A 24155-nucleotide genomic window follows, 5' to 3' on the forward strand; every position below is an offset into this window, starting at 1 on the left:
ATGTTCGCAAAAAAGAGAGACAAAACATAAAGCGCCATTTTGTCAATTTAGACATTTAATGTTACGTTACTGACACTATAGTTCTGATACAATCCGCTAGGGGTGCTGATTGGAAATTGTATGGGCGAATATGTAAACAAATACCAAAACAGTCATATTTGTCAAAACGTAAAAACTCATGGTAAGGGTACTGTACTGTCAATACTGTAATGGTATCTATCTCTACGCTAAATTCATGTGAAAAACAGTTCATTAATTCTCAAAAGTATTTATTATATTATCGACACATTATCGATACGATATGACGTCACCATTTTGCCAAGCCCTAGCCTAAATAAATAATTTAATTCTCGTATATATTTTGGTAATTTTTCATCTAGCTATGAAATATATGTATTTATAACAAGATAAATGAATATTAAATTGTAACAACTATATATGAAACCAATGAATAGGAAATTTGACCAGTTATTGCTTAAAACCCTCCGATAGAAAAATCTTATTTACCTGTGAAACGTATACTTCCCCGGATTATTTTTCCTTGTAACGGTACACTTGACAATAGAGCAAGACATCAATATAACAAAAAATCAGCAATATATTAATATTAGTAATAATTTTGGTAAAATATTAAACCGCGCCGTAGCTTAAGGCCTCTTATTCGAAGAGAAATTGACATGCCATGACTTTTCTTGGCATCTCTTTCTCTCTAGTAGATTGTCTATATGGGTTGACATATGTCTTTCTCATGCTTTGTTGGTCTTTAGCGTAGCGAAAAAATTCTAAGTCTATGGACAAGACTTCTTAAAACCATCATTGACAGACACTTGTAATAACGTCTTAGACTTGAAATAACGTCTTACCATCAAATAAAGTGACAGTTTGATTAATTGGGTACTTGACAGTTATAACAATAAAATATGAAATATATCCAATATGATAGCTTATAAGTAAATATAAATTATGCAGTATTTAGTTTAATTTTTAATACGTTCTAAGTATTTTAATTTTTTAAAAGAAATTTTCGATTTTTTATCTGTGGTTTTTAAATCCCAAAACGGCGACAGTGCTGCCTTAAATGGCATGTGACGTCACCACATGCATAATAAACAAGACAAATAAAAATGATATCGTTTGCTGTTAGAGTTGGTTGAATTTATGTTGTGAACCGAAATGAATCCACAGTATATTAAAGCTGATATCGTGAATCTGCTTAAAGAAGATATACAATGCAATGAACAAAAATGAATACAAAAACTTCCGTGAAATAACCTATGGATCACAACTAATAAATAAATCACAAATAAACAACGTAATTTTACTTACGTTGTTTATTATTATTCTTTATATTTACATTTAATCATTTCGGACAGTTCAAACATTTCTTAACCGATTTCCGATAGAAGAAAGGTTGTCTTTAAGTGATTATCAAGCTTTTTAAACTATACTTATATTCTTATGTGAACTGCTTTAAGGTTATTTATTGGTTATATTTACATTTTCAGATCTTCGCGACAGTTGTATAGTGACGACGCTATAGGGTATGTGCAGTTTAAGAGGCAGGCAAGTTTGTGTTTCGTGAAAAGTAAAAGTTGTCCTGAATACAAGGTACATCAAAAATCATGCTCAGTGTCCATGACTGTATATGAAAAACAAAATATTATTAAATGTGATGACTGTCCTGCCTCCCAAGGAGGCAGCAAACATGCAGTAGCATTTTTAATGTGGAGTCATAGAAAGTGAGGAACCAAAAGTTTCAAAGGTCAGCACTCTGAAGTACATAAAGTAAAGGAAATGGGAAATAGTAGTTCTTTACTTGAGTAACCTACCCAACAAGATGAAGGAAAGAAAATGACCATACAGTTGCTGTTATTGCACTACAGATTTCTCAAAATGACAATGATAAAAATTATATATCTAGTTGTTACAGAAAATAATTTTAAAAATGAAGAAAGTACACACTCAAGCAGCACAAAAATTCAGCTTAGTCTGAGCTGAAGAGAGTAGCAATATACAAGAAAATAACAGCTTCAAAATGCTTTGAGGTTATCTGTAGTAAATATTTTAAATGTAACATATAATGATAAATATATACAAAAGTTCTACAGTGTGTACTCAATAATAGACCCATATAAAGCTAACAAAGAAAGCAGTCGGTTAATAAAAGATTAAAATTAGCAAATCATGTATTTTTAATTATACAGTCCTGTAAGTTAATCCGTGCACAAGTAATAATAACTCAGTCATTGAAATAGTTTGTTTCTTATTAATTACAGAATGAGGCCTTAAAATAGAGAATTCTCGTAGACGTCTTTTAATTCATTTATTCTATTCTTAACTAATACTATTCTAACTCTATTCTTATCGTAGACATCTTTATAATATATGAATACTTTAACTTGCTGTTTTGTTCTGATTACATCCGGGTTTGATGATTTAGAGTAGAGGAATCACTCCTTATTCTTTTTTCTCATTAATACTTCTATTATATGTTTGAATCCTCTGTCTGCAAGTTCTTTTAACGTTTATGAGATTTCGGTTTAGGAACGTGTATAAGCAAATTTGTTAGGATATTTAGCGATCGTACTTGTACACTTCGTCACCGCACACGTCTTATAACTTGTCATTTTTTTCAATTTTAGTTATAAAAGCTAAATAACTCCCTATTTTCTTCCGAGCGTTGTTTGTTTACAGTATAATGACGTTTCACCATAAAATGACACTTGACCGCCTGATTTAACGCGACGTTCCGTTCACCGTAAAGATACTTTGTTTTTTATTAATAAATAGCCCTTTTTTCGAAAAAGTGATCAATGAAAGGCATATATAATACGTATACTAATTCATTAAAACACTTTCCCAAAAAGTGTCAAGTAGCCAATTACGACTCTACAATTTGACTATCGTCCGTTGCTGATAATTATAATTCATTTTAACCAATTTTTGCCAACCACAACTTGGGCTTTGATAATATACTTACTTATATGAGCAATAATACGTAATGTCGCATTTAAATTTCAGTAATTGGTGACACGAAGACTTACTAAAACTGATTACTACTACCAGGCGTACATATGTCGGTACCTACGTCTTCATATTAGCAGTGTTAAAGGTGGACAAGACAAACCTATTTGCAAAAGTTATATCCTTTACTTATAAAGGCTTAAAGTTTTTCCCGAGGTTGGCCACAGTAGGACTACCATGAGTTTACAAAAGTATTACTCGCTAGCGACTGCGTAAAATAAATGTATGAAAAATTGTACAGCGCCTCTGGTGGTTACTCGTAGAACTAAAATCCGTAGTGACGTAACTCGATACGTAAAAAACCTATCGAAATCAAATCGCTAGCGAATGTCATTATGATCTATTGCCATACAAATTCGGTCCCATGAGTCATTAATTTGACAGACGTTGTCAAGAAATGCTGTAACGATAGTAGTTATGTTATTCACTAGCAAAATGACAATAGTTTTCTATTTACCATTTCTATAGTGGCGTTTCTATGCCAACTCATGGTAATGCTACAGATGGCCACAGTCGCTACCCCTTATGAGTGTTGATACGCACCAAGTAACTGCTTGTCTCATCTCAGCATTCCTAATCAATGTCGTGACTTCGGCCTCTATGACACTGTCCACACCAGACACTTTTTTAAGGCTTCTTATACATTTTTACACTGTCACATTTTATAAGCGAAATAATTAATAAACTTTTACCAAACACCTGGCTCATCTTGCGAAATTCTTGACTCAATGCTAATAATTAAATCTGCAAACCATATCTCACGCGAAACTTATAGATAAAAACGTCAAAGTTTCGCCTGAAGAAAGATAATATCAGTGATTTAGCATATTAATCATATGATTAAGATGGTAATCTGTATGACAAACATACATGGTGTTTATGATTCTATAGCACCGTTCGGTGAGACATTTGCAGATAATGTATTATCATAGAATTACTTCGCAGGACAAACTAGTGCTATATTTGATGAAATCTCAGGAGAATCCAGTTAAAATGCAATTAAAGTTTGTCGTAACTACGTCTAGCTCAGCGCGCTTCGTTGCAGAACGAGATTACACACAAAACAATTACAGTATAAGACATAGCAAAGTAATAGCTAACTATTTAGTTGAAAATATTGCTGGTCTATGATTAATGATATACACATCATAACACATACTGTATTCATATTACAGAAATCGTTGATGATTTTGGGGACATCACATAATGATGACGCTTTTATTATATTTTTGAGAATTATATCATTTAATGCTCATATAGGTATAGTCCGCGTAAAAGTGCTAGTCCACTCTGAATATAGGAATGAATCGCGTCGCAATAGCAAATTGTATGATATAGTCATACTGCCTATCACCTGCTCGCAACAACTTCAGAGCGGACTATATAAGGTTTAGTTACCAACATACCATACCATCATACAATTTTTAAACCTTGAAAAAAGCAATTGATCTTGCAAATCACAAACTACCTATAGTTTCTCCCGCGATAAGGAATCTTTGATAAATTGCATTGATTCCCGTATCAATCAATTACCGTATACCACGATATCAGCGTGTTGTGATAAACAATAGGATAAATAGTGTTACCCCACAAGATGTACCTATCTTTTACGAGTTCAACCATGAAGTTGTTTGTGGTGCTACTGGCTGCTGTTGCGTGTGAGTTTACAAATACATTGTTTACCCTTTAAAATTTGATATAAAAATCTTCGTCTTTATATCATTCATTATGAATTAATTGTATATTACCCGACTGCGGAGAGAAATGTTTGTGTGTATATATTCTTTAGAACGCTCTCTAACCCAAAGGGCTTCATTTAAATTATGGGAGGGCCAAGTATATCGTTAATTAATCCGATTTCTTGTTTTTATAATAAATAGATTCAACATCTTCAATTTAACAAGCTGTGAAGCAAGTAACAAAAGGGAAAACGGTTAAAGTATACATATAACCAGAAGTAGTAATCACGTCTAAATATTTGAATGTGAATTATTGGTATACAAATACCTTACAAACTTACACTAACTTGTAGAACATCATTTTGTCACAGTGTGCGCTGGAGAAGAAATTCCTCAAATACCAGGGGATAACAGCCACTATGTAGAGGGTGTGAGCAGGTACATCTGGATGCCCGATGGCGATGAGGTACCTCAACTGGTTGATCTTCACGAGACAGCCGACGAAAGTGTTCTCAATGAAAGAAATGGAGCCTTGAACGCATATTGGCTCTTCACCAGGTAACTGACAATGTATTTGTGTAATAAAAGTAAAATTATTACTTCATAAGTATTAGTCTAGTATGCAATACTTTACTACGAATTACTTTTATTAAGTTTGCAACTGAGTTCCCACACAAGAAACTAATATTGAACCTATAACGTCTCTTGTTTTCTATTATCATATCAAGGAAATTATAAATACTAATATCATTTTAGTATATCTTAGTTTTAATACGTATTGTGATGTTGTAAAAATGAAGTCACTTTTGAAAGAAATTGATGTAGAAAACCAGCATGTATGTATTTTTGTTGTATTGACAAATCTACGAGAAATATAATGTATTTTTTTCAGGCGTAACCCCACCGCTCAGCAAGTGATTCGTCATAACGACCTGAACTCGCTTAGAAATTCTAACTACAACGGCGCCCGACCCTTGATGGTCATCGTGCACGGGTGGTCCAACAACGGCCATACGGGAATGAACGCTCTAATCCGTGATGCATATCTCGCAGTCACTGACGCTAACGTCATTGTCGTCGACTGGCGTAACCATGCCAACTCCCCCTATAATATTGCTGTTCGAGCCGTACCCAGTGTCGGGCAGTTCCTGGGCGATTTCTTGACGTGGGTCTTCAACAACGCCGGCGGCAACTGGAACAACGTCCACTTGGTCGGCTTCAGTCTTGGTGCTCACGTTGTTGGCAACGCTGGTCGTAGAGTCGGCGGTCGCGCTAGTCGTATCACTGGTATTTTCTTCGAAGTATTATTTATTTTGCTACGTTACAATCTATTTATTTAAAGCCAAAGCCAAAGCATATGAGTATTTATATATTATACTTTCAGTTTTTGCACTTTTACTTGCTTTTGCTACTTACAAACCATAAGTTTAGAGCTACCTGATTTACTTTCTTCGATCTTCCTCCATTTTTAGGTTTGGATCCAGCTGGTCCTCAATGGGGTGGTAACAGTAATGCTCTGAGAGGCAGCGACGGACAGTACGTGGAAGCGATTCACACTGATGGTAGAGCCCTAGGCATTATGGATCCTATCGGCAACGCTAACTTCTATCCGAACGGTGGCCGCAACCGTCAGCCTGGATGCGGAAATAACTCCTGTTCCCACGGCAGAGCGAATTATCTCTTTGCCTCCAGTATTAGGACTAACCACTTCAATGGCAGACAGTGCGCCAACCTCAATCAGGCGCAGAATAATCAATGCACTGGAGCTAACCTTCGTATGGGCAACAGTATCTTGAACAAACGAGGGTAATTTACCAATTCCACATTACATTTAAACTGTTCAGCAACGTTACAGGTTGCTTTCGGGATGATAGTGGGTGATGCGAAGGTTGTCTTCTTGCGTGGCTTGTAATTACTACTAATACAACTGAAAAGCTCAGTAATATTTCCTGAGCAAAGTGTCGTTTTATTGTACGACACTTTGCACGCCCACTGAACGTCAAACGTAGTGTAGCTTCATGTTTTTCATTATTTTACACCTCTCTATCTATCTATTTGAATAAATCGAATTACTTAAATGTGTTCTCTCATAATGGTACTCTTACGTTGTGTAACATTATTTTTTTTGTATTTACAGGAATGGTATTTTCGGATTGACTACAGGCGCCAACTGGCCTTTCTAAGGAGATATATCAATATAATAATAATAAACCGTGTTAAATATGTGAAATATATTAATTGATGAATATAAATGGTTTTATTTTAATTCTCTGCACCACAGACCTATATCTAAATAGATGACACATGTACTGTGTGACTTTATTTGTATGAAAACCAAGCGTGCCACTTTTTTCCGATCGACTGACACTTGTCAAGAAGGTTTTAGAGATGATGGATATAGAATTATCCGTCAAATAGAAAATCGATTCAAAAGTCGTGTCGATTCTTCTATAAAAATCGATTTTGAAATCGAAAATTCGAAAAAAATTAAAAAGAAGGAAAAGTTGAGCAGCAAAAATTTCAGAAATGATCGATAGAAGACTGATTTTCGAGAAATCGATCGACTAGATTTATTTTACTAGTGCTCTGCGAATGTTGTACGAGTGCGTGCCATTTTATACGAGTAAATGGTTAAAAAAAAAAGTTTTTTTTTTTAATTTTATCTTATTTTGTACAAAATTGTGTTAGAAAATAGAAAAATCTCTCTAATTACACATTGGAAATAAAAAACCTTACAGTGATTAAAGTTGTTTTTATATAAATTTACTCTGACGAATAGAAAGCCACTTGAGTTGGCTGCGAAACTCCGAAATGTGGTCATATTTACGAAGGCCAAATATGAACCTGATAGAATTGTTGAGAAGGCGTTCTAGTTTATTGAGAAGGGCTTCGGTCAGATCTGGGTAACACACATCTGCATATTCGATGATAGGCAAAATAAGGGTGTTCACAAGCATTACTTTGGTCTTCACGGGAAGGAAGTGCTTTAGGCGATACAACGATCGCAAGGTAACATTGACCTTACGAGACACTTCTGTAATTTGAGTACTCCATCCTAAAGAGCTGTCAATGTAGAGCCCAAGATTCTTCACCGACTCCGAAATTGGAATTTGCGTGCCGTCATAAATTATTGCTGGTAAAGAATTCCGGTCAACCCTAGCCAATAGTCTAGAGCTTCCTATGATGATAGCTTGACATTTGGCAAAGTTGACTGATACCCCATAGCGCATAGACCAACTTCGGAGAGCACTCAAATTAGTGTTTATTTTACCTATTGCACTGTGGAGATTGTCAATATCGGCTTGAGCATACAGTTGTAAATCATCCGCATACAGATGATACGAACAGTTGATGAAAGAAGTGATGAAGTCAATAAATAGAGAAAATAATAAAGGAGAGAGAATACCGCCTTGCGGGACGCCAGCATCTAAATAAGCCCAGTCCGAGGAGGCATTACCCATACCGATGGACTGCTGGCGCCCCCGAAGATATGAAGAGAACCAATTCAGGGCAGAGGGCGAGAACTGTAAGTGAGTAAGAATAGCTAGGAGAATATCGTGGTCGACTGTGTTAAAAGCGTTAGAAAAGTCAACAAGCGCCATCACCGTCAGTTTACGATCGTCCATCCCCTGCCTGACGTCGTCACACACTCTGACTAAAGCGGTGGAGGTGCTGTGACCGAAGCGGAACCCAGACTGATATACACTCAGCAGGTTATATTTCGATATATGAATGGAGACTTGCTTATGTACACAGGCTTCCAGAATTTTAGAAAGAAACGGGAGAATAGATATAGGCCGAAAATGGTTAGGGAGCGCAGGATGGGATACTTTGGGAAGTGGTCGTACAAAGACTTTCTTCCAGATAGAGGGATACTGACCGGAGGACAAGGAAAAATTAATGACATGAGTAATTGCTGGAAGAAAGCTATCAATGACATTGGAAATCATAGTCCTACTCACTTCATCGCATCCTACAGCCTTGGATTGGATACTCAGTACAACCTTTTTAACCTCTTCCTCATTAATAGAAGAGAACTCAAAGGTAGGGACACAAGAAGATTGCATTGAAGCAATGGAAGCTATGGTATGGGAACGGATTGTATTTTTCACGGTAGAAGTGGAAGTAAAATGATGATTCAAGTCATCCAAGGAAAGAGAGGAACAACAATCCAAAGAAGGTGGCTTTTCCACACCGAGTGACCTCAGAAATTTCCACATATCAGCGGCTGACGAGAGAGAAATATTGGAATGGATATATCGGCGTTTAGCTATTCGTACCATCTGATTGCATCGATTACGCACAGCTTTAAATGCAGCCCAATTTGTTTCAGTGCGCTCCTTCTTATATTTGCGAAAAGCACGATCCCGTCTGGCCATTGCAATACGAATGTCATTATTGAACCAGGGAGCAGGGGGACGCCTCAATTTCACCTCATGCAACGGAGCGTGAGCGTCGTAAAGTGAAAGAATGGCATTGTTAAGAAAAAGGACTTCATCATCCACCGTTGACGCATAAGTATGATTTATTAATTACAGATTGCGTTATCATTACATAATCTGGACATGAAATCTCTCTGTAATGCCATATTATTAATTAAAATGATTAGATTATACGAGTACGTGTGTGATAAAAGTAAATAATGTATCAGACACATAACAATAAAAATATAAGGACGAATAGATAACTGGTATATTTAATTGAATTTTTAATCATATATAGTAAAAAAATCGAAAAAAAATATTAGTGTTTTGCGACTCCGATAAAAGAAATTCATACCTTAAAATACCCTTTCTCCCAACTCAAGACATCTTCCTATTCGATTTAATGCGATTTAATAATGCCCGTACATACAATGGAAATAAAGTTGAATAGAATGATGACGAACGAGATCTGACGTGGTTCATAAATATTATTTGTACGCATCAATAATACTTAAATTAACCTGTTAGCTAGAACTTAGATGGTAACTTATTAGTTTATAATCACGGGGAATACATGTTGGTAACCGTAGCGTACATCTCAAACTTAAAACCGACTTTATGGAATACCTTTGTTGAAATAGTTAAAATAAAGAAGGTATATTATGCCTGTGTATGAAGATGTTATGAAATTTTATCAATGGAAGAGACGCCGGTTAAAATCGCGACAAGAAATTCTTGCGAATCATCGTTTACGGATATTGCAGCCGTAGTTGTTTCCAGCATAGAATATATATGACATGTAGACTCAATTTCTACTAAAAGTCGAACAAAAGTGATGCAAAAGTTAAAAGCTTACATGTCTTAAATTGTTAAAATATATTAAAATACTTTCCAAAGAACTATTATAGAATTTTCGGAATGCAAGAGAAGTTCCCTTTAATATACTTCCTTACAAATGCTAATATTTCGATCCATCTGGTTGCCCAAAAGAGAGAAAGGTACCCAGAAAGGAATAAAAGCTTTTTGTTGGATCAAGGAACGTCGCTGCCCATGATCATTGGAAAAGTAGATATCTCTATACAAAAAGTTTACAAAACATCTTAATAACCAACTTGCCATCTTGGTACAGATATACTGTGTTCTTTAAAACATTGTTTTGTATAATGTAATAGCAGATATTTCTGTTATAGACCGTCATAGGTTGCGTGTTGACAGGATAAATACACGAAATAGTATTGAGAAGAAAGAAATATCGACATTGCATTTTGACAGAAGGAACGATTACATTTTAAAATATTGGATAAAATATGGAAAAAATATAGGCAAACAGTCCTTAAAGAACATATCTTGCTAGTAAAAGAACCTAGATCTGTTTACACGAGTTACGCAGCTCTGATTCTGGTTTAACCAAATGAATAGAGTGTGCCATCGGCGGCTTTTTTGCCCATGCAATAATTTCTCAAAAGAATTGTAAATATAACAGCCATAACTTCGCCGTTTATGAACCTATTTTAATGCCTTTAATTTCGTGTGTGGACAATTGCTACAAGTTGGTCCCATTTAAATATGATGAGGATTAGAGTGGGTGGAGACAAAATATGTAACTCCTCAACCAATGGGTATAATTGAGTTTTGTTTGAAGATATTTGGTGTAGGTTCTAATGATCTTGTCCCTGTAGTACCGGGACCAGAATAGGGCTACGGTAACCCTTGCCTGTCGTAAGAGGCGACTAAAAGGGGCTTCCGGGGTTGCGGGCGGCAAGAGTGGGAGCTCAAACCGTCCAGCAAGCGACCCCGGGAAGGACAGCGGTTTGTGTGGTCGCATATCGCTGTAATCACCAGGGGATGTGAGAGGAGCGTAAATTGCTCCCCCCAGGGCAGCGCCCGATAAAAGGGCATCGCGTTAGGAGGACTCCGGTTGTGTTCCGTTGGAGATCCCGGAGTTCTCCACCAAACGATGAGGACGGCCACCGGGGGGGTTTTAGTGTGGTAAAAATCCCACATAACCCGGCGTCACTCCCATAGTGTCGGGTACCTTTTGAAGGTTTCCCCCTCGTCAACAAAAAAAAATGTCTAATGAAATTGCAAAACCAGTTTATCATTGACTATTTAAGGGTCTGATAATGTGGCTCGGAGTCAAGATATGTAACTCCTAAACCGATGGGAATAATTGAGTTGTGTTTGAAGATATTTGGTGTACGTTCTAATGAAATTACAAAGCCACTTCATCATTGACTATTTAAGGGTCTGATAATGTGGCTCGGAGACAAAATATCTAACTCCTCAACCGATGGGAATAATTGAGTTGTGTTTGAAGATATTTGGTGTAGGTTCTAATGAAATTGCGAAGCCAGTTCATCATTGACTATTTGAGGGTCTGATACCTTTGTAGATCAGTTACGTGATAACGACCATATTTATATAACAACGGCAAATACAATGTGTATATCTAGTATACACTCCACCTGAAGCTAGCCGCTTAATGACATATTCTCATTCTCATCTTATACATCTTATACACTTTAACTACAAACTAGGTACCATTCTTCCAGCCAGCGGGCCCGGGAAAGACGGCGGTATGTGTGGTTGCATACCGTCGTACGCACCAGACGGTGTGGCGAGCGCCAAGCTCACCTGGGCGGAGCCCGACGGGGCAATGAGCTAAGAGGGCTCCGGTTGCGTTCTTTTGGAGATCCCGGAGTCCTCTACGCAGCGCCGAGGACGGCCACCGGGAGGGTTATAGTGCGGTAAGAATCCCACATAACCCTGCGTCGCTCCCACGTCACCGGGTACCTTTTGAAGGTTTCCCCCTCGTAAACAAAAAAAAGGTACCATTCTCTCTTCAGACCCCATTAAAAGACGAATTTCCAAAAATCTTTTATTACTCCTCATATACAGAATATAAGGAATTGTAGTGGAAAATTCCGTGCCCCTAAATAGATCAGCGAGCAAGCTATGCGTTATCTATCATCTGTCAGTGTTTTATTAAGTAGATTATCTATAATAATATTCATACCTAAAGTGTAAGTATATAAAAGATATCTGGCGATCAGTACCTTCAATAATGACGTGGATAATTAATTTGAAATAAGCCGACGTCAGGTCGATCAATACTAATTATGTTTATCTGCTAAATTACTCGCGAAAGGTGACGAATCTTGTCTATTATCGCTTTTGGGGACATTATTGATATTTCGTCGATAGATAAAAGTAGGTGTAGTGTTTGTTTCAAGTAAAATGAAGTGTATTTTTTTTAATTGAAGTCGCACGAGCAAGCAGTCAACTTGATGGTAAGGTACTGCCGCCTTTGGGCATCAGTAATCAACAAAATCAGTAATCCGATATGGCTAGATTCGTGTTTGAGGTGAACTGAGTTGGAAAGCCTCGGAATAGTATGTATACCTCTTACCCTTTTAAATCAGAACACAGTAGCGCTTAAAACTGCTGTTAAGCACAAATAAGCGTGGGGGTGGTAGCGCTGGAGTCAGTATAAGTAGGTAACGAAATTCAAAATTATTACATTGAAATTTCGTGGCTTACCTGAAGGCCACGAGTTATAACGCTCTAAGTGTTCTGCGTTGCAAGCACCAGCGCTGAGAGTTAAAGATATATGTGGCCGGCAAATTGTGGGAAGATTTGCCGAAAATTGCTTGAATTTGAAATGAAGCTTGTAGCAAATACGTCCCTGGCGGGGCGTAAACTCCTGATATCTAATAAAATTACATAAAAATTTAATAATAATAAGTATAATAAAACTAAAACCCTAACCTACTTATTCCCAAAATTTCCAGTCCAGCCAGTTTGACCAGTCAAACGACACCTATCCTATGTTAAAATCCGTGAAACCGTTTAGGCTATGGGGTGTGCCAAAGAATAAGACTTACATACATATATAAAATACCCTTCGTTTTATATATGTTCCATACATACGAGTACTTTTTCTAAGCATTCCAACTTAGCCTTCAGTGATGGCAAGACCTTAAGTAGGAATCTATTTATCATCATCATCATCAACAACCCATTACTGTCCCATTGCTGGGCACGGGTCTCCTCTCATAATGAGAAGGATTAGGCCCTAGTCCACTGTGCTGGCCAAGTGCGTATTGGTATACTTCACATACCTTTGAGGTTTTTTTTTATAAATCTCTCGGGTGTGCAGGTTTCCTCACGATGCTTTCCTTCACCGTTTAAAGCAAGTGATAATTAATTTCTAATACGCACATAACTTTGAAAAATCCGTGGTGCTCCTAGGATTTGAACCGCGGACCCCTCGATCGAGAGGCCGAGTTTGTTAACCATTAGGCTATCATATGTGGGATTAATTACAGATGTTCATGAGGGTAGCCACTTACTATCAGATTATAATGTAGGAGTAGCAGACGAGCATGCAGTCCACCTCACGCTAAGTGGCTACTGCCGCCCATGGACATCTGTAATCAACGCTAGATGGCCGCTACCCTTGAGGACTAAGCTGGAACGCCTCGAAAAAGTCTGTCTCCCTTACCACACCCTTCAAACCGGAACACAGCAGCGCCTAACACTGCTGTTATTAGGTAGAAATAGGTGTAGTGGTGGTGCCGCCGGAGTCGAACCACAAAGGGTTCTACCACCTTCAAAATATCAAATATCAGATGAACGATAAGCTCACTTGCTACTTCAATATTATAAGAAAAATTGTGGCAACACGTGTTTTTTAACATACGTATGCCAATCTAATTAATATTATTTGATTTCAATCAGCTGCGTTAATAAGAATTAGGTAATTTGTCATACGATATTGTTATTTATCATGCGTAAAGACCATTTGCGGCGTGCTTGAAGCATGCTTTTGTTTACGTGATTGATACGAAATTTGTAATTAATTGTAACATGCTTAAAATGAAGAAAAACATCGTGACGAAACCCACATTCCTGAATTTCATGAAAATATGTGTGCTCTGTTAATTACTCTTCTTTTTCTTCATGTGAGGCACATTCTCTGTTATTAATGAAATCTTATATATAAAATTCTCGTGTCACAATGTTAGTTACCGTACTCCTCCGAAACGGCTTTACCGATTTTCACCAAAATTTATATGAATATTCAGTAGGTCTGAGAATCGGCCACTAACTATTTTTCATACCCCTAAGTGAGAAGGGTTGTTCACCCTAAACATTTTTTTATTTATATGACAACACAACGTTTGCCGGGTCATCAACAACGGCGGCGGCAACTGGAACATCGTCCACTTGGTCGGCTTCAGTCTTGGCGCTCATGTTGTTGGCAATGCTGGTCGCACGGCCGGTCGCCGTCCTAGTCGTATTACTGGTAATTTCTAATAATTATCAGTTCAGTTCAAGTCATGACTATCCTTATGTACTTAGTTTTCACACTTTTATTACCGAACAAATTATACCGGACTCCTGGGTATTTTCGACCCGATCGCCAACGCTGACTTCTACCCGAACGGTGGCCGCAACCCTCAACCAGGTTGCCTTATTAGCACCTGTTCTCATAGCAGGGCGCCGGAGCGTTTTGCCTCCAGTGTGAGAACTAATCACTTTAATGGCAGACTATGCAACAACCTCAATCAGGCGCAAAATAATCAATGCACTGGAGCCAATCTCCGCATGGGCAACAGTATCTTGAACAAACGAGGGTAAGTAATTGTAATCGTCCATCGTAATTTTCTTACTCAGCCCTTGAGGGGATAGAGCAATATTGCATTTAATGTTGGAACAACGGAATGAACATAAGTACAATAAAGTAAAGAGCAGGCCCGGATCTACGGGCGGCAAAATTAGAGGGCGGCAAAATTCACACTTTACAAACGAATGGACATCATTTACTTAACTTTGACTTACACTACGCACAAACATTATTATTCGCGAGGCACGTAGGCATAGTTCGGTTAAAATAAATATATTGGCGTGGAATTTTTCAGTTTTTGCCCCGCCTAAAAAAAATTAGCTGCCTATAAGCAGAGATAGCCTAGTGGTTAAGAAACTCGGCCTCTCGATCGAAGGGTCCGAGGTTCAAATCCCAGGCACGCATCTCTGATTTTTCAAAGTTATGTGCGTATTAGAAATTAGTTATCACTTGCTAAACGGTGAAGGAAAACATCGTGAGGAAACCTGCACACCTGAAAGATTTATAAAAAAAATTAAAAAAAACTGAAAGGTATGTGAAGTCTACCAATACGCACTTGGCCAGCGCGGTGGACTATGGCCTAATTCTTATCATTCTGAGAGGAGACCCGTGCCCAGCAGTGGGACAGTAATGGGTTGTGGATGATGAAAAAAAATTAAGATCCGGGGCTGGAAAGAGTACATTATATATATATTAGATGGTACCTAATATTACTCTTACATTCACATTTTTTACTTTACAGAAATGGTCTCTACGGACTAACAACAGGAAACCGCTGGCCTTTCTAAAAACTTTTTATGAGACGATAAATAAAACTGATGACTGTTCATAAAAATATGTTTTATTATTTTTGCCCATATCTTCCGCAAATCATAATCTGTCTATCCGATGTTTTGCCAACGAAAGATTACAAGACAATTTCTACCTACTACAAGTTATTTTCTCATTCCACATACAACCACTATATTTTATTGCTCACGATATTACGAGTATCTTATAAGGTTGATTCTTAGTTCGAGTACAAGAATGAAAGAAAGACTTTTTACTCTGGAAATTGGGAGCCAAATTTATGAATCAAACATATAATGATTTTTTTTCCATTCCGATGCTAATGTTTTCAACTATAACTTTATAATGGTGTTTTATTTCTATATTATTTTACTCCTCATCTATATTATTAAATCCTCTGAAAATAGAACAATTAAGATCAAACATTTTTTTTCGTTACATCGTCCTTTTTTCTATCAAGCGTGTGTGTGTGGCCAGTGCCTGGTTCGCATCCGTGTCATTCTCGTATCTTTTTTTTATAATGTAGGAGTAGCAGACGAGCATGCAGTCCACCTGATGGTAAGTGGCTACTGCCGCCCATGGACATTTGTAATCAACCCCAGATAGGATTAGATAATCCTACCTGAGGTCGGCCACAGATGCGCCGCTACCCTTGAGGACTAAGCTGGAACGCCTCGGAAAAGTCTGTCTCCCTTACCACACCCTTCAAACCGGAACACAGCAGCGCCTAACACTGCTGTTATCAGGTAGAAATAGGTGTGGCGGTGGTGCCGCCGGAGTCGAACCACAAAGGGTTCTACCACCTTCATCTTATTATTTCATAGATAATTTTCCTTTATTGTAAGCTATGCGCAAGAAAGACGCCGATTTTCACGTTTAATTAAACCACACATCGTATTTTTAGTAGCATACTTAATAGAAACAAAGTCAGTTTTTAGGGTTCCGTACCCAAAGGATAAAAAAGGAACGCTATTACTAAGCCTCCGCTGTTCGTCTGTGCGTCTGTCACAGGGCTCACTTGGACTGTAATAGATAGATAGATTCTTGATTTTTTTACCGAGTATATATGGGTACCAGGCGTGAATATATTGATACGACCTACTTATACAAATATGTATATATACACATATACATTTATATTTTTTAATCATAATAAACATTAAGATTGTTTGAATTACCTATATGGTGAGTTAATGGGTATTTTTACCATACACATGCCACTTGTAAACATTTAAATAATTCTCACCAAATACTGCACATAGATTCAATAAAATTGTGCATTTTCCACTTGTCAACTTATTCACGCTTGGTACGGAAATAACGGTGAACACTTTAATAATGAATACTAAAAAATAATGAAAACTTCGTGGCACGGAACCCTTCAAGTGCAAGCTCGACTCACACTGGCAACTTTTTCCTCCTAAAAAGCTGAATTACGAAAAATACTCAAGCCTATTCGTTTTTATTCAGAGTTGTCCATATTTTCTTATATATAAAACCAATTGTAAAAAGAATATAGCAGTGAAAGGTATGAAAACCGCCTTAGATCTAATAGAAATAAGGTCAGTCTGTTCACGGTACATAGCTGCGTAGAACTAGAGTTGCTAACGTTTTTCTGACCAAAATAGTTTAGAAAAGATAAGAAAGATTCAGAGCATTCCAAAAAAGAAAAATTAAGAAATACGCCAGTTACTTATCTAAGCGGAGCGAGTCGTCGAGTACCAACTTAGTAAAAATCATTTGATTTCTGAAACCACCACCGTAAAGTAGTATGACCGTGTTATGAATGTGTCAGGAACAAATTGTCCTTGTATTGAAAAATAAATATAAGATTATGTCTGCTATACGATATATTTAAAACTAGAAATTCTCGTATATCCGAATAGGTACATATGTATATCAATATATATAACAGAAAGTCGTGTTAGTTACACTATTTATAACTCAATCGCTAAATTTGGCTGAAAATTGGTGAAGAGGAAGCTTAGAACCAGGAAACGGACATAGGATCCTTTTATCCCGTTCGACCGTTTCCATGAAGTAATTAACACGCTTTTATTAGCTTGGGTTGTATGTATGTATGTATCATACAAGCTAATAATATATACGTAACAGTAACGGAATCTTTTAACCCGATTTCTATCCACTTTGAACGTTCAGTTTAATTCAAAATTTTGTAAAGTTATCAAAAACCGATGACAATACACGATTTTAATAATTTTGTACCATTGTCCTTATCAACATCCTCAGGATTAACGATTTTCGAGACGAGAGAAAGCGCCTTAGGGAGCGTTCAGGCAAAGTTACTAGATTGATTTTTAGTTTTGAAAAATAATAATGTTATTTCCCAATAACTCAAATGTACTGAAACATAGCTATAATGCGGCACATAACCCGGCATCACTTCCATGACGTCGGGTACCTTTTGAAGGTTTCCCCCCTAGTCAATAAAAAAAAAGAAAGGCGTGTAGGCGTAGGAGGGCATTTCTCGCTGTCATTATGTTAATCTTTATATATATATTTCTTATGTGCGTGTGTATGTCACTGAACTCCTCCTAAACGACTGGACTGATTTTGATGAAATTTGTTGTGTGTGTTCAAGGGGACTTGAGAATGGTTTAGATTCACAATTTAGTCCGTGGGAAAAGGTTTTTTTTAATTAATTTTTAATTCGTAAGTAGTTATAGAATGGAATGAAATGAAATGGAAACTATGCATTTGATCAAGTGATGATCTTTAGCAAAGTTGTTGTCCAAGAGCCCACGAGGGTTTGGGAGTTGATAAGACCAATTTTCGACAGATGACACGACTGTCATTCCAATGCAGGTAAAAATTTTCCGTTTTATGTATGTCATATTATTTCTTTAAAATGCGGGCGAAGCCGCGGGCACTACTAGACGTTATATAATATTTTTTAAAACAACTTTTACTTTTACTTTTATTTAAAAGAAGTCTTTTGTATAAATTAGTTTCGAAAGAGTCACTCACTCATTTGTAAGTTGTGGCAATAGACATTTATATTAAGCATATATGTAGGTTTTGGGTCCTTAATGAAGTTGGCAACGGAAGCGTGGCTACCCCAAGACTAAGCAGAAACACCTCGATTAAGCGTTTCCGTTTTATAGCAACCCTTGCAATCGGAAGTTATTTCTAAATTATGTTACATCTTTATCTTTAGTATACATTTTTACACGATCACGTTTTACCAGCGAAGTAATTAATATGATGTCAAGATTTTACTAAACACGTGGCTTATCTTGCGAAATTTTTTACGCAATGGTAATAATAAAATAAGCAAGGAGAAGGTTAGTTTGAAGGTGGTAGAACCCTTTGTGGTTCGACTCCGGCGGCACCACCGCCACATCTATTTCTACATAATAACAGCAGTGTTAGGCGCTGCTGTGTTCCGGTTTGAAGGGTGTGGTAAGGGAGACAGACTTTTCCGAAGCGTTCCAGCTTGGTCCTCAGGGGTAGCGGCGCATCTGTGGCCGACCTCAGGTAGAAATATCTAATCCTATCTGGGGTTTATTATAGATGTCCATGGGCGGCAGTAGCCACTTACCATCAGGTGGACTGTATGCTCGTCTGCTACTCTTATATCATAAAAAAAGCAAGCCATATCGCACGGAAAGGTTATAAATACAACCGTTTATGTTTTGTCACGAAAAAAGATAATATCAGTGATTTAGGTAATTCATTATATGATTATGACGGTGATCTTCGTGACTTATACATGGTGTTTATGGTTCTATGATATTCTTCGATTGGTAAGATTTTTCTAATTAATCTACCTACTAGATCGAAATCGTACTTAGGCGTGAGCATAAAAAATACGATACAACGAAAATAGCGTGCGCATTATGTAACGGAAATCAGGGATTCGGAAACAGGAAAGATTTGTGGCAATTTCTAGCTGCAGTTGTATTATCATAGAATTACCGTCCATACTGAACAAACTTCTGCAATATTTACTCAAAATATCATGAAAGTCCAGTTAAAATGCAATGCATTCAGTTTGTCGTGACCACATCGCACTTAGCTTCCTTCATTGCAAAGTGTTACCAGGCTCAATAACACACAAAACATGACAATAATAGTAAGTAGGTACTTACAGCTAGCTAAATAGATGAAATATTACTGAACAAATTTAATAATATGAGTATAGTCCGCGCCAAACTGCTAGTTCGCTCTGAATAAAGAAACGAGTCGCGTCGAATAGCAATTTGTAGATATTAGCAGGACGAAGACAGCCCGGGACTAATCCCGGTACCCGTCTGCTGCCCGCTCTCGCCCGTGGGTACATATAGTCGTCACAATTTAATAGCCCCATTTTGTCACACGCCATCACTAGGCTCTAAGCATGTGACATACAAATCGATAACCAAAGAAACCATTTTTTAAGACAAATCGATTACAACTACACATCGTATTGTATAAATTACTTAATATTTTGTAAACAGAATATTTATTCTATATTTTTCTAAATCATCTAAATATTCAATAAAAAGGAGAAAAGAAAATTAATTCTAGTGTAATTTAAAAATTTAATCATTTTTACAAGATTAAATAAAGCATCGGACGTAAACTGGATTTTTTTTCGTTTTATCATTCACTAAGAAACAAAGTTTTGATTATTTTATTGTTTTTATAATAAAACAGGGATAAATAATTAATTATTGCTAATTTTAAGTTTCGATTAGTTCAAAGTTAATCGATTATGGTTTCTTCCTAATGTTTTGAAGCTGCAAGCTCTAACCATCACATGGTCATAATCTGCCTACTAAAAAGTTAGTTTAAGACATTAATGACATTGGGATGGCATGTGTCAAAATGGGCTAATTAAATTGTGACGACTATAGTTTCGTTAGTGTGCAACGTAAGGACGTTACGGAGTATATGGTAACTAAACCTGCGCGCACCAACTTCAAAGCGGATTAGCTGTTTGGCGCGGTCTATACATGTTGGCACATGATGTTTACGCATAACACAAACCATACATGATTTTGGAGACATCATATACCGATGACGCTTTTAATATATTTCACATATACATTTTGGTGTTTGATATAATAGTCTTCTAAAATATATTTTATTTACAAATATTGCATGGAACTTTAAAAACTGAAAAAATCAATTAATCTTACAAATCACAAACTACCTGTAGCTTTCCCGGCGAAAGGAAATCTTTGATAAATTGTATTGATTCCCTATCAATCAATCACCGAATACCAAGATATCAGCGTGGTTTGATAAACATTTGGTTAAATAGCGTGACCCTATAGGATGTAGCTATCTTGCAAGTTCAGCCATGAAGTTGGTTGTGGTTCTACTGGCTGCCGTAGCGTGTAAGTTTTTAAATATATTCTTGTTATTTCCTTTAAAGGAGAATGCCCGAGTGACTATGGAACTCAGTATAGCTATCTATTGTGCCATAATGTAAATGTGCTTAATAATGTTTAAGTGGAGCAAAATAGCAAATAAATTGTAAGGATTTTTTTAGTTCAATCAATCCGTCAAATAATTAATTGATAACAACTTTACTCAAACATTGTAAAAGAGGTCGAAAGATTTATTACTTTTAGATTTGAGTAAATAAAATAAAGTGATAAAGGAAAGTTAACTTACTTTTTATTATTACAACAACATATTATATAATAATGGTACTACTCTACTTTATTTCTCCTCTCCCAGAGTCATTTTTTGTACATTCAAATACTTTTTACATGCTTTTATTTAACTTAGTTCGTATGTATACGAGAGTCAAATCTCTTGTAAGTGAACTTTAAACCAGTTCGCCCTAACCGATGTAGCTGAAATTTTGCTTACATGTTTATGCCTGATTAGTCGTTAGTTAGTGATTAGTAGTTTAATGACATCATTCTGAATCCAATATGGTGGTAGCCCCAAGACGGCGGACCAATTACTTTTTATACCACCCCAAGATATGGATATCAAATTGTTTTCTGAGAAGAATACGAAAAACACAGTCACGTGACTAAGAAGCTTGGTTTTAAAACTTTTCAAATATAATTTTATTACTGTTATTAATTTTACAGTGTGTGCTGGCAGTGCGATTCCCCCACCGCCAGGAGACAACTCTAACTATGTACATGGTGAGAGTCGTTACGTATGGGTGCCTGATGGCAATGATGGTATGACGCTCGTGGACCTCGAGGCCCCTGTCTCTGAGGAAGAAATAAGATCTGCCGAAAGAGCCGGCCAAAACAACAGATACTGGCTCTTCACCAGGTCCGTTTTTAATCTAGTTAAGTTATACTTAGATAGTTAAACAAAGTCAGTAAGTCAGTAGTTCGGTTAAATTAAAAGGCACTAATTTTGGTAAACCATTTAATACGGATTACGGCCCTAGCGGATATGCTATACTTTTAGTATCGGCCATTAATGCTAAGTATCGAGTACGTGAGTTTTAGCAACCCCATCGAGTACCCATCCAAAAGTAGTTCTGACCGGCATTCAAATATGTGCAGGGCATAGTGTTTGATCTGCATCGAGCTTCCATCAAGCACTTAAATTGTCAATCGTCTATGTCTCACAATAACGATTAATATAAGTGTGAACATTTACACCTTCACACCCCTACAAATTAGCAGCCAGTGGTGCGTTCGCCGCGATAAAACATCTATTTCTGCTGTGTGCAATATGTATTGCATGTGATTAATTTTCGTTCTTCGTGCTTAACAGGCGCAATCCGAACAGCCACCAGGAGCTCAGGATCAACAATGCCAACTCGGTGTTTAGCTCACACTATATGCCCAATCGTCCGATCATGGTCGTCGTGCACGGATACAACGGCAAAGGACAATCTGCCATGAACACACAAATCACATCCGCGTATCTAGCTGTAGCCGACGCTAACGTTATTGTTGTGGACTGGAGCAGCGCTGCGAGTGGCCTCTACTCAACTTCTGTACGAGCTGTGCCCAGTGTGGGACAAGGCCTTGGTGATTTCTTGACTTGGCTCCTTAGGACCGCTGGAGGAAACTGGAACCAAATGCACTTGGTCGGCTACAGTCTTGGTGCTCATGTGGTGGGCAACGCCGGCCGCAGAACCGGAGGTCGTCCAGTTCGTATCACGGGTAAGTTTATTTTTAATGGAAAGATTTACTTTTGCAGCAACATGATATCTTATAGAATTCATTTAACCTTTTGAAGTTTCAAATCTGAGTACATCCTTAATTTGTTTATAGCTATGTTACGTATTCATAGATAATTAAATTTGTTTAATAGTCAGAAATCAATGCGGGACAGTATTTTTTTTTCTAACTTCTTGAATTCTAACTTTAAAATATACACAGGTATGGACCCAGCTGGCCCGCAGTGGGGCGGCAACTCCAACGCTTTGAACCGCAACGACGGTGTGTACGTGGAGTCTATCCATACCGACGGTGGTTTTTACGGGATCTTCGACCCGATCTCCAACGCTGACTTCTACCCCAACGGCGGCAGGCACGCCCAGCCTGGCTGCTGGGTCAACTCGTGCTCGCACGGACGTGCCCCTGAACTATTCGCATCGAGCGTGAGGACGAACCACTTCGCCGGCAGGCAGTGCGCCAACCTCCAGCAGGTCCGCAACGACCAGTGCACTGGCGGCACCTTGCGTATGGGCAACAGCGACCTAAATAAGCGAGGGTGAGCTATTCTTTATTACATCAATCGGCTAAGATAACGCAATGGTATCTGGTCAGACAGTGCCGTGCCTTTATATACAATAGCATGTATTTTTTAGAATTTGACTATATTTTTTTTTCACGTTTCAGAAATGGACTCTTCAGATTAAACACCAGAGCAAACTGGCCTTTCTAAAGGATATGACGTCATATTACCTATTGCGAAACAAAAACAAAAATGGAAATAAATGCAAAAATAAAATCTAATTTATTATGTGTTTCATTTTATTAGATTTGGACAAACCATCTGAAACTTTTGTAATACCTCATAAATAAGCAGACGACTTGAATAGGTTAAGTAAAGTTTGTTATAATAGGTATATACATGGACTGGAAAAATAACTTTTGAAGAATCCGAAAAGATTCTGAACACATGTAAAAAACATGCGTAGGAATAGCTCGTCCTATCCAGACACTATGACATGAAATAACGATACATCATCTAACCCTCACGATATTCCAAATATAAATAAGTTTATGAAAAAGATAACGTAAACAATGACACCACTCGCAGTTTAATTAAGGTAGCAAGAGTAGTGCCAATGTTCAAAAGTGGAACGAAGGATCAAATAATTAACTATCGGCCAATTTCTATCATATCTGTTATATCTAAACTATTCGAATCGCTAGTACACACTGTTATCTACTCACTTGAGCAAAAATACATAACTACAAAGCAGCATGGATTCATGGCACAAAGATCGACTATTACCAATCTAACATTATATACGTCCGAGTTAAAAGAAACAGTAGATCTAAATTTTTGAACCCTATTACTAAGACTTCGCTGTCTGTCCGTCTGTCCGTGTGTCTCAGGGCTCTATCTCTGGAACCGTAATAGATAGTTGCGTAAGTTGCGATAATTGAATTTATTGATCCATATGGACAGGAATGTTTTTGAAATTCTACTAAGGATGTAAAA

General features: G+C 37.3%; 4 protein-coding genes and 1 long non-coding RNA gene across 8 annotated transcripts in view; 4 read left to right on the forward strand and 1 right to left on the reverse strand.

Annotated features, from left to right (window-relative positions):
* The window catches only part of LOC140756506 (sodium- and chloride-dependent transporter XTRP3), a 147499-nt gene that overhangs the window by 101550 nt on the left and 21794 nt on the right, over nucleotides 1–24155 (reverse strand). The gene's annotated exons all lie outside the window — the stretch shown is intronic.
* Nucleotides 969–2182, forward strand: LOC140756564 (uncharacterized). Its single transcript, XR_012103897.1, has 2 exons — nucleotides 969–1312; nucleotides 1506–2182. It is a non-coding gene; the product is annotated as an uncharacterized LOC140756564 (long non-coding RNA).
* LOC140756495 (pancreatic lipase-related protein 2-like) lies at nucleotides 4646–6886 on the forward strand. Its single transcript, XM_073092007.1, has 5 exons — nucleotides 4646–4682; nucleotides 5075–5261; nucleotides 5596–5990; nucleotides 6176–6509; nucleotides 6841–6886. Exons 1-5 carry the CDS (start codon nucleotides 4646–4648, stop codon nucleotides 6884–6886), a joined length of 999 nt encoding a protein of 332 aa, XP_072948108.1.
* On the forward strand, nucleotides 8507–15544 carry LOC140756709 (lipoprotein lipase-like). Its single transcript, XM_073092262.1, is given in 3 exon segments — nucleotides 8507–8747; nucleotides 14310–14766; nucleotides 15499–15544. Coding segments are annotated over 3 exon segments (744 nt in total).
* On the forward strand, nucleotides 21602–23396 carry LOC140756480 (pancreatic triacylglycerol lipase-like). Its single transcript, XM_073091993.1, has 4 exons — nucleotides 21602–21794; nucleotides 22248–22642; nucleotides 22862–23195; nucleotides 23324–23396. Exons 1-4 carry the CDS (start codon nucleotides 21700–21702, stop codon nucleotides 23367–23369), a joined length of 870 nt encoding a protein of 289 aa, XP_072948094.1. The 5' UTR covers nucleotides 21602–21699; the 3' UTR covers nucleotides 23370–23396.

The sequence above is a fragment of the Epargyreus clarus genome, unplaced genomic scaffold (genome assembly GCF_041222505.1).
Source record: "Epargyreus clarus isolate Ecla_fem2 unplaced genomic scaffold, WU_Ecla_fem_2.2 ptg000035l, whole genome shotgun sequence".
Lineage (NCBI taxonomy): Eukaryota > Metazoa > Arthropoda > Insecta > Lepidoptera > Hesperiidae > Epargyreus > Epargyreus clarus.